The 12,100-nt window shown below is 22.8% G+C and overlaps 1 protein-coding gene across 2 annotated transcripts; it reads right to left on the bottom strand.

Annotated features, from left to right (window-relative positions):
• Positions 1-5,523: 5,523 nt before the first annotated feature.
• Positions 5,524-10,869, bottom strand: Tdrd3 (Tudor domain containing 3). 2 transcript variants are annotated; one of them, XM_011500773.1, is made up of 13 exons: positions 10,788-10,869; positions 10,470-10,698; positions 10,020-10,104; positions 9,687-9,886; positions 9,420-9,567; positions 9,114-9,347; positions 8,900-9,036; positions 8,460-8,717; positions 7,520-7,877; positions 6,686-6,925; positions 6,344-6,457; positions 6,174-6,276; positions 5,524-5,735 (listed from the first exon to the last, which is right to left on the bottom strand). In XM_011500773.1, exons 2-13 carry the CDS (start codon positions 10,508-10,510, stop codon positions 5,599-5,601), a joined length of 2,055 nt encoding a protein of 684 aa, XP_011499075.1. In that variant the 5' UTR covers positions 10,511-10,698; positions 10,788-10,869; the 3' UTR covers positions 5,524-5,598. The 2 variants fall into 2 exon arrangements, with proteins under 2 accessions (XP_011499075.1, XP_011499067.1); XM_011500765.1 differs by having other exon boundaries at positions 10,470-10,849.
• Between the last annotated feature and the right edge of the window lie 1,231 nt (positions 10,870-12,100).

The raw sequence follows: 12,100 nt of genomic DNA, 5'->3' as shown, positions 1-12,100 counted from the left end.
TTCAGAAACCTTAGAATGATATTAAATCTTAAAAACTACCAAATAATTATTTCATTTTAACTTCATGTCCCGATCTGATACAAAAATCTCTGCAGGAGATTGCAAACATATGATCTGCAGACATTCTATGCCAGTTTACTGATAAGACATAAAAGGAGGAATCAAAGCTGAATTTACAAGATGAAAGACTTTCGACGCCTCAAAGATATCTCAGGAAAAAATTTTAATCTTTACGTTGTTAAAGGTGAGTAGTAAATCAAAGATGAACTTGCACTATATCTATTGACGATAATAGAAAACTAACTGAAAGACTAGAATTACAAAAATAGTTTTATGTCCATCTAAAATAAGATTACAGAGAAAAAAGAGATATAATTCAATGAATTATATTCAATACAATATTAGTACAGGGTTAAATTACCTTTTCTATTCATGTAAAGGAAATATATGTATTAATCAATTTTACACAAAAATTTTTATTTTTTTGCTTAGTCTGTTCCCGAAATTCGATTTCGATAACCAATTTATTTATTATAAATGAAAAAAAGAAGGAAAATCGAGTAAATATGAAGACTGTCAGAAATCGTGAAAAAATATAGGGTTTACGAAGCTTGGAAAAAGGAAAATAGAACTAAAGAAGTTCAATCGTATAGATGGTGGTGTAATTTTGACAAGATTAGAAGTCTCTTCGCACTGTAATTTCAGAAAAATCGTCAAATCACAAACATACGGATAAATAAAAACTACTTCCTTCATAACGTCTATCTTCAATTATGAGTGAGTTACTTGATAAAAAGTTATTATAAAAATGAAAATTCACTTCAACTATTATTTTACTATGCATAATTAATTAAATAAAAATAATTTATAAAAATCTAAATTAAAAAAATTTAATTTTTCAGTCTTTACAATAGTATTAAAAGCTATTTATAACAATATTAAACAAATAATATAAAATGAAATATGTAATATAATTGCATATCAATTAATGTATTAATTATATGAAATTCACAAAATACTATACATTACAAGTTTAATTAGCAAAATAACCATTTACACAAAAATTATAATATAATAATATAAATATGGAATTTTTAATTCAAAGGATGCATGTATAAATTATTAACAATACAAAACGTCATATTAATTATAACTAAAACAAATCGTATTTAAAAATAAATTAGATTCCAAAAATTTTATTCTTCAATAATTTTAGAAAATAAAAAATCTGTAAATACTGTTTCAATTAAAAGTGTTTATTTTTGTTTTTAATAAAAGACTTTTAATATCCAATCAAAATGAAGATTTCTGAAATTTCGATCGGAGTATTCAAAAAATTGATAATGCTACAGTTTTGCACACTGTTTTGTGAACATCCTCACGCTTAAATTCTTTTTAGTCAAACTAGACGAAATTTTCAAAAATTTCAAATTCAAAATATAGGACCGTTCAGAAAAAGACCATTATATTTTTCCCGGATGCTCTACGCAAAAAAATGTTGTGAGCCTTCCCAAAAAAAAGTTGTTGGATGCTACTCGAACAGGGACAAAACTTTTTCGACTGGGAAGCCCTTGTAAGACCGGATAATCTGATTATATGGGGCCCCGCTAAAAAGAAGAAAAGAAGAAAAGAACTGTCGTCACATGAAGATATAAAAGATTTAATGCACGCGTATGCAAAACTCATATTTTCCCGTATTGCAAAAATTCGAAAGATTCTTATTTTTTTGCGTCAGTGATTATCACACGACGGAATAAGTTATAAAAACTAATTAAGACAATATAAAAAATAATATAACTGATCTAATATACCTAATCATACAAATATATACAATATATATAGATACAAAAAATATATACAAATATAACTGATCTGATTGAATTCTATAAAAAAAAAAAACAGAAGTAGATAAAATAATCTGAAAAATCTAAAGGTGAAAATTCAAAATTTTATCAATTTCTAGAAAAAGGAATTCTAAGGAATCCCGTTTCAGAAATCTGCTTTTAATATTTTTTTTTTTTTTTTTGACAACTTTTTGTAGAAGTTTCAATTTTTTATAGAATATTTTTAGAATGAAAAAATATAACATTATCATAGTTGAGGACGTAAAGAAACTTACTGTCTTATGTCAAATAAGTTATAGAATCTCTAATAAAAATATACATTTATTCTCCCTAAAAATAATTATATATATTACGTTTTCTTACGGATTTTCGAAACTTATAAACTAATATTTTTACAATATTCAAATATACTCTCACACTGCTCAATATTACTTTAAAATATATTTCTGATATCTATGACTTAGTAAAAATTTTTTTCCATTAATTTGTACGTTTTGACTGACTTCACTTTCACTGCAAAAACGATTTATATCTTAGATCACAAGTAGGCCATACGTTATTTATATGAGGAATGCTCTTGTGTTTGGCTGTATGAATCAATTTTCTATTTCTCGAAGTCTAGAAGTTACCAATTATTGATGAGAACATCGTAATGGATCAAGAAAACACTCCAACGAATGAGTATCTATCATACATTAGAGCACTTTAGATACCACTTTACTAACAACAATATATTTATATTAAATAAATGTTGTTAATTCAACAAGGATTAATTGACTAATTGTCAATTACATTATAATTAATGATTATTACAAAGGTAATTCACAAACGTAATAAAAATTTTGCAATAAAATCTTGCAGTACATTACAAATTCTACTCCTATCCTCAGTAATGTGCATTAGCAATCGCTTCAAGTTATACACCTATCCGTATTAAAATTTTAAAGAGGTATTTTCATATTAAATATGTTTCTTATTGTATTAAGTATCTCAGTTAAATTGAATCTAAAAATAAACTAATAAAAAATACACAAATTTTGTTAATTCTTAACTTTCAAGAAATTTAGTTATTACACTTATTGAAAATATATTTATGAAATCTTATTTAATTAATAAATTGAATAACCAATTTATTCAAATCAATTTTCAATAGTCAATTTTTGTTTTCAATTTGGATGGTACTTATAAATTAGTACGTAGTGTATTATTTCTTGCATGTAACCTTATCAATCATAATCATTGATTTATTTTTACTGATGTGACATTACACTTAAATGTGTATTATTTAAATAATTATTCTGTACATTCTGTATAGTTATTTTATTATTATATAATTATATCATAGATTGATTAGATCAATATACAAAATATATATCATTTAATTGATTTAATATATTGATAAATAAAAATTGAAATAATTTAAATCATCAACTTTTAATATATATCTAAATACTGAATATGATAAATAACCATTAAATAAATAACAAATAATCTTTAATTTAAAAATAACTTTCTAATTATGTCTCTCACATAATGAATATGAAAAAATATGAAAAAAGTAATTATCTTTAAAATATAATAAATTTTTACTTATATATGATATAATTTATATATCCCATACGAAATTATATGATTTATTATATTTCAAACCATAAAAAATTGTATAAAATTTTGATATATTAATATATATTTAATTGATATAAACGTTATAACTTCATAGAATTTTCAATGAAACAAAATTAATTTAAAAACAGTATATTCTGTATCTCTATCCCTCATATATTTGAATATATTTAAAATTTGTATTTTAGTATGATAATGATTAATATAATACTGGATTTTAATTATAATAATTCATACCGACAGACCCACACATATACATACCTATTTAATATTTATATCAAATTACTTTATATATTATTAGCATTACTATGAACATATATGTGTAAAATTTTTCAATTTAGTATTTTATTAATTTATAGTTAACATAAAATTAATCTAATATAGAATTGATAAAAAATAGATATCAACTAATCGAATATTCTATGATTAATCAATCGATCTTCTATGTATCACCAATTCTTACGATTTAAAAATATATAGAGCACCATTAACATTTCTATACCTTCATTATAATTTTCTATATTACATAGAAAAATTAACTGATATTAAGAACTTGATATATATTATATTTCCTTAATTCTATTCCCTCTATTACTGTACAATTATATAATTTAATAATATTCGATATTTGCAACGTTAAATAAAGAAAGAAAGAAATGGGAAGAACAAAATTTAAAAAAATTAGAAAACGGTTTTAACGTATTCTATTCGTTACTTTAATGCAAAACATACAACTATAAAGTAGAAACGCATTAATAAATATTACAGTCAATCGTAAGCGTATAAACAGCAAAGGTATGCAAAGACAATGCAATTTACCTGTTATATAGTTTCAGCAAGATGCAACTTATGAATACAATAAACTATGCCTGGTTGATAAATGTGACTTCCTTAAACACCTAATTATGAATATATTGTAATTTTTTTATCATATATATGATAAAGAAACTGCTGCTAATAATTAAATCTTATCAAAAGCAAATTATTATTACTTATGTAACATATAGCAACAACATAGTTCTTTGTTTACAATAATCAAAAAATTTTATTTTTTATTCGATTATGAACTCTTTTCTTTATTATTTACCATAATGCAGTTTAAATTACTTTTAAATATTTTCTTCAAAACATTCCTAACCACTACAATTTTTAAATGATTAGAATAAAACTTATTTGAAAGTTCCAATATTTATATTCATTTAATTTCATATAATAAACACGGCTGGATTTTAATTTTGAAATATAAATTTTAAAAGATACATCACTGTAAATAACTTAATTTCATTAATTTGCAAAACTAATTTTAAATTAAATTAAAACTGATAATATAAAATAGACAATTTGTCTACGTATATATAAAATAATATATAGTAGCACCACTGAAACACTATTGTTATTTTTATTAAGATTCATTATACTTTATTTAAAATTTGTCTTTTCACAAATTTAAATTTAAATTGAAATATTTGAAACAGTCATTCACAATGCTCCACAGAAATGTATGTTTTATGAATACCAAATTGTTTTACTATTATTATTGAGCAAAATTTATTTTCCTATTTTCATGCAATTACCCAAAATTTTCGGTATTACTAAACCGACTAGAAAAATTCCAAATTTCTATGAATTTTATAATACAGAGATTTTTATTTTATCATCTGTTTTTAGATATTAAAGTTGTACAAATACAATTTCAAATAATAATAGTTATTTTTAAATGACTATTAACAATTAATTCATTTTTTAAAACTATTAATATCTTGTTCCTTCAATCAATATTATCATAACACCTAAAATAATTTATGCGATCCACGAAATTTTCTGATAATAAATGTTAAAATATTTAAAGTAATATATTTTAAGCAATTTTTAAAGGAAATACATCTATCATCTAGGATTTTTATTACTTATCCAATATTAAAGAACTAAATATTTAAATAATTCTTTTTGTAAATTATTGAACAAATATAGATTATTATATGCGTGTGATCTATGGAAGGAATATTATTTCTGCCTTTATCTAAGACTTTATCCTTCAAACCGTAACACAATTTGGTATCTCTTTAAATAATCTAAAAACTGCTGCTTCATTAAGGAAGAGACACTACTATTATTAAGTCACAATTATATTCTATATATTCTGAGGTAGGAAAGTACCACTGCGCTGCGCCGGAGGCTGGTAAATCTGTTGGGCACTACGCTGCTGACCTCGCCTTCTATAATTTTTTCCACTTGCTCCTGAACTACCGCCCCGGCGGTACTCAGTGGCTGTCAATAAATTCGTTTTTTATAATATTTATTTGCTGATTTTATTCACATGTATTATACAAAATGTATTGTCGTGAATAACGTTAAGTAATAAAGAGCGTCTTGAAATATTTGAACAATTATTTCTTTATGAACACATTTTAACTGATATTACATTAAACATTATTCAATTTTCCAGTATACAACTAATACAAGTATTCTATTTAATTTAATTTTATAAATATATTTATAAACAAAATTTTCAAAAAATCTGTTGGGTATTATTATTTCAAGTATCATACTTCACAAAAAAATATTACAATTGATAATTTAAGTTTTATTATAAAATAAATTTATTTACATTTAATTAATTATAAAAGATATTCGTAGAAATATAGAAAAAAATATAACTGTATAAAAATTGCAAATTAATTAAATAATTCTTTTATTTTTAATTACCATTTGAATTAGTTTGGCTATGTTCAAATCGAGGAGGTCGAGTTTTTGAACGATGATCAATCCGGCGATTATTATCTTGGCCAAAATTTTGGATTTGTGGATCCTAAATAAAACGATTACTTAAATTCATGTAAAAATTTATATAGTGCTAAAAGAAAATTGAAACTTACTTCTTCTGTTACTGGTATGCAATCTACTTGAAGAACTTCTTCATAATTATGAAAATCTTTAAATAGTACAACACATGTCGTTTTAGAAACTGCCGTTACTTCCGCGTTATAATACTGAAATATTTAATTTATAGGTATTAAAAAAAACATCAATAGATAACGTCAATTCTTCAAACGATTAAAATGTTTTACATTCAATTATATATGTTGTATATACAAATTCATACACAATTAATTAATACAACTTATTAAATAATATGTATATTCAAAATAATATAAATATTTGTTGAAAAATTGTATTATTTACTTTTGAAAATTTTATTAACTCAAAATATTTTTTACCATATTATCTTCCCAATATTTTGCCATACATCTATCGCCTACTCGCCATATCCATGTACCATCTAGTGGTTCGTTATTTTTGTTATTACTATTATAATAACTATTATATTTTTGATTATCTACATCAACAAATCCTTGAAATTCTAAATTTTCATTAGGCGTATTATAATAATTATTCAATTGAGTTCCCTTATAACTTTGATCTAGAGCATTAGGCTGATATAATCGTTGATCCATTTCCTGTACATAACCATGTTGAAAATGATTCGTATCATAATTCTGATTTCTACTATTACTAATTACTTTTGTTTGATAATCATTGTGATTCAATTTGAAAGAATTATAATTTCAAGAATATTAAATTTTAAACATATTTGTCACATGTTACAGAAGACATTAAGATCAAGCTTGAAAAAAGAAACTATATTATTTTTAAATATTAAGACAAAATCAGTTCATAATTTAACAAATTAGTTTTAAGAAAATCGAAAAAATATTTGAAAATATTTAAAACGTAAGATTGCAATTTAAATACAGATTTTAGATAATTATTGAAATATATTTCAAATTATTAAAATTAGGAAGTTTTGCAGTCGGTTATACGTTTACAAAATAATATCATTAATTGTAAATATTTTTTTCATTTCATCATCAATGACAGAGACGAACAATATAATTAACGTTTATTAATTTATAAAAATTATAATACGCAGTTTATAGTAATAATAATTCCTATGGAATAGAAGTTCCTGTTCTCTTTTACATTAATTACAAAAACAATAAGCATTGTTTACTCTTAAAGACTGCAAAATAAATTTAAAAATTATACATTACTTTAGTAACATAATCTGGATGATCTTGCTTAAAAGTATTTGCAGAAAAATCGCGGGGTGCAGTATTTTGTCGAGATTGAGAAAATGGTACTATAGTTGTCATCGTGTTTTTAAATTCGTTCACTTGGGGAAACTGGTTATAATTGCCAATTGGCTCCTGTTGATAGTTTGAGTATTGTTGATTTAAATTTTGATTTTCTTGATTACGTTGAAACCTTGGAGGTTTAGTTTTTTGAGAATTTGTGCCTCCATATGACCCATACTGTTGATTACCTGTCATGTTACTTGAATATTTACTTAGTCGATTTTCTTCTAAATGTCTTGGTGGAACTTGATAACCTCGATTACCTCTTGAATTTCTTTAAAATCAATCAAAAATATTAGTAAAGATAGAATCATTAAATACATTTGAATAAATATATATAGTTATTAAAATGAATTTTTATAACATTAAAATTATTTTTCAAGTTTAAAAATCATTAATAATTTTATATATAATTATATACCGTTTGTTTACAACAATTAAAATTGTAATACATAAATTTTTTAAATTAATAAACCTATTTTTTCTTTTAACACATTGAAGTTATAATAAAATTAATAAAAAATGTATTTGTGTAAGAATTTATTGCGATATATATTTAGTATTTGTTAAATTATCATAGTAAATATAATAGTAAAATATATGATTCAAATAAATTGTAAATAAATTTCAAAATCAATTTAATAAATATATTTAAATCACTATGTCACTTTTTAATCACTTATTGTAATCACTATTTTAGTCACTATTTTATTTTATATATAATTTTGATTTTGACATAAAAATCATGAAATTGCTTAAAAATAAATTAAATAGCTAGAAAAAATAAAATTAATAATGAAAGTATTAACTAATTTAATAATAAAAAATAATTTAAAAACGGCATATTTTATTTTACCTTCCACCTCTTCCAGAATGTGAATATTCATTATTTTTAGAATGACGATCAGAATAATTTTCTAATTTATCTTTTCCATAAAAATCAGTTAATTGTGCATTAGTTGTATTCGCAGTTTCAATCTGTGCAGGCAATTTATCTTCAAGGAAGTCAAACAATGATATTCTTCCACTACTTGGTTTACTAACGTCATCCATCTTTTTCTCTCCTCTTTTCCCTTTTGGTTCACGCGCCTCACGTGGCTCTCCCCGCGTATTACTATAAATATAAAAGAATTTAAAAATAATAATAATTATTTAAGTACATAAAAATGAGTCAATTTATCCATATTGATTAATTTATATATTTAATATATAATTGAAATGTACTAATATATCTAAATTGACACAAGTATTAAAGGAATTTGTTAAAATTAAAAATAAAATAAAATATTTCCTTACCTATTGTTTTTATTATCATTTCTCTGTAAGGTTTTAAGAGCACGGTCAACATTATTTCGATTTATCCTTAAGGCATAATCAGCCTGTTCTATAGAGAAACCTTGATCAACAATTCTTTGAACACTATGATCTAATAGCTATAAAAAAATTAATGCACTATTCAATTTCATCAAAAAATATTAAGCGTTAAGATATTTAAATATAAAAATAATACCTGTTTCGTACCACCTCCAAATACTTTTTTATTTCCTTGTTTGGCAGCTTCTGCAATAGCATTTTTGCGCTGAGCTTCAAATTCTGCATTCTCTTCAGTAAACTTTTCCTTTTCAGCAAGTGCTTTAAAATTTTTTCCATGCTCTATAATTTTTACAATTTTTTTACCGAAAGGAATCCATGGTGGTGGTCCACCTTCTTCAACAGTTCTCACTCGGCTATGTAAAGCCAATTTCTAAAATTATAAAAACTATTTAATATAAGCTTATTAAAATCACAAAATAAGATATTCTTGAAAAAAAAATACCTTATTCAATTCCCACTTTTCTATAAGACTTGCAACTTTACCTCCAAGAACTTGAACAATATTAAAAGGTTTTAAAAGAAAAATTCCATGTGACATAGGCAAAGATCCACCTCTAACTAATAATTTTGTACCTGGAGGTGTATTTATACTAAAATATGAAGTATTTAATAAAAAATGAAAAAAACTACATAAAAATGAACATTAAATAATATTATTCTGATTATTTATATTGCGTTAAATAGGTTATACATCATTAAAAACACTTACCTAATGGAAGATATACTTTCTATTTCAATTGCTTGATAGTTATTTTTTCCATCTGTTAAGGACAGTTTAAGCATTCTAGGAGCGCCACGGGACTCTTCATTATGTTTTGGAGCAGCTATATTACGTAGCTTCTGAATTTGTAATACAACATCTCTCTGATTTAAATTTCCATCTCCACTACCAATCTCTTTTAAATCATGCTGTAATATTTAAATTCAAATTTATATCCTCCTATTTTATGTTTTAGTTGCATTAAAGATAAAAATATAAATTTAATATCAAATTTCACAATATTTATCATAATAATGATATATATATGCTCAAATATCTTACTTCATTAGCACGTTTTATAATCTTCTGTACATCAGTGATATTACCATAATCACTAACAACTTCAAAACCTGGATCTGTTAAATACCTAAAGTGTAATAATCAATTATTTAACTATTTTAAGGGTAATCATAAAATATTTTTAAGTATACAGTAGTTATAAAACTTTAGTTTTTTTTCAACACAGTTCAGGTAAAATTATGTGTAATGTAAAGACATTATAATTTATAGTATTAAATATAAAACAATTTAAAATTTTGTACTAATAAAAATAATAACTACTTCCTTTGTTATATTATATATATATTGATTTCATAACACTGTATGTAACAAAAATAAATAAATAAACAGAACAAAGTCTTGTAAAAATTCGAATATAATAAGAATATTAAAAATAGTTTTTCAGTAAAATCATAAGAATAATCTCTATATATGGAGCATACGCAAACTTACCAACCACACTCCCGAAGCTTATCCTTTAAAGCGATCGTCATGATCAATAAAAAACTATCCAATTAACTCTAGATTTTTAAAAAAAGTGAAGGCCTACATTATCCACTTGTTTCAACTTAAAAAACCAAACAATTTCGGTAAATTCTTTTTGGTAAACATTCGGTCAGCTGAACAATTTTTTTTTGGTTAAGGGCACTGAAGCTGAGACTTTCTGTTTTTTCCAGAAATTCTAATGAAATCCAGAAAATTAATTGTTAATAATTGAACTTGAAAAAATAATAGATTTTTATATGAATTGAATAAACTATTAGAACACACAGATATTTTATCGAACCGGAAGAATTAGATACACCTTTATTCGATTCGTCTTCATGAGGGCAGCCATTTTGATTTATTCTACAATACCTGTAGCGGTTAAGTTTACTATTCCACTGGATAAATATAATAGGATTGTACAATCTTATTACGTATAGATTTTATTTAGTTTTATTTAATTTAAAGTAAATTTCCGTCCATATGAAATTATATTATTACTATCCGCACGATTCCAATATCGAAAAATCTATTTGGTGTTCATAATATCACCGAATTTTAAACAATAAGTTAATACAATATAAAGAATTTTTAGAAAATTCAAATCTCTAAAATTATTCATGGGATGATGCATATTACTAAAAAATAAGATTTTTTAAAAAGAAAATTTTTTTAAATTGTTTTAAATACAAACAGAATTTACTTGATAATTATTACAATATAACTCAGGAAAATTAAACCCATTAATTAATTTTATTATAAAATGCTTATTGAAATATATAGTGATAATGTGTTTTATATTATGAAAATAATATAAATTATTTGAAAATTTTTATTTATATTATAAAATATTATTTATATTTCTGTACTATTGTTTTATATTGCATAAATTTATTTAATAAATTTTTAAACATTATATTTAGTAAAAGTAAATAATATGCAATTCTTAAAATATACTTGTCAATGTAGTTAAGAAACTTAGTTTATAATCTCACATTGTTAATATAGCATTTTGTTAAACAATAAATCAGATAATATTTCTTAAATTATAACAATATTAATTAGTTCAAAAATTTTATTTAATAAATTATTTTATAATGATTTTAGTAGAGCTCTAAAAATAAATTAATTTTTCTAATTTGCGGGAAATAGGTTACTTCATTATAAGAGATGAGTCAAGTATTTCTTGATTCCAATTTGAAAATTTAACCTGTTCATATTATTCTTCGAATTTAATAGAAAATTTTTTCAACAAATATATTTTAACATAATATAATGCAGTATTCGTTTTATTGTATCTGTAATTTTAAAAATATATAAGAGAATATTACTTCAAATTAAATATAATAAATAAATATAAAACATTCAGTTTAATAAATTAATTCTTAAAATTACGAAAGTAATTAATATTAAAACAATTAGTATAATATTTTAGTTATAATATAACATAGAATATAATAATTTAAAATATTTATCATATGATAATATATAATACATCGATACTTTTTATAGATTTTTAAGAAAATTAATTATACCTAAACATGTTTAAATTTAACATAACTTTTTAATATAACTTCTCTTCGTATTAATTTGAAAAT

Source organism: Ceratosolen solmsi, unplaced genomic scaffold (genome assembly GCF_000503995.2).
Source record: "Ceratosolen solmsi marchali unplaced genomic scaffold, CerSol_1.0 scaffold10, whole genome shotgun sequence".
NCBI lineage: Eukaryota > Metazoa > Arthropoda > Insecta > Hymenoptera > Agaonidae > Ceratosolen > Ceratosolen solmsi.
The sequence above is the reverse complement of the archived record's forward strand: the minus strand, read 5'-3'. Positions and strand labels throughout refer to the sequence as shown.

Coding starts and splice junctions, on each gene's coding strand:
- Tdrd3 (XM_011500773.1), bottom strand. CDS start 10,510: ATGACGATCGCTTTAAAGGATAAGCTTCGGGAGTGTGGTTG. Junction 9,037..9,113: donor TTGGAGGTGGTACGAAACAG/GTATTATTTTTA, acceptor ATTTTTTTATAG/CTATTAGATCATAGTGTTCA. Junction 6,458..6,685: donor AATATTGGGAAGATAATATG/GTAAAAAATATT, acceptor TAAATATTTCAG/TATTATAACGCGGAAGTAAC.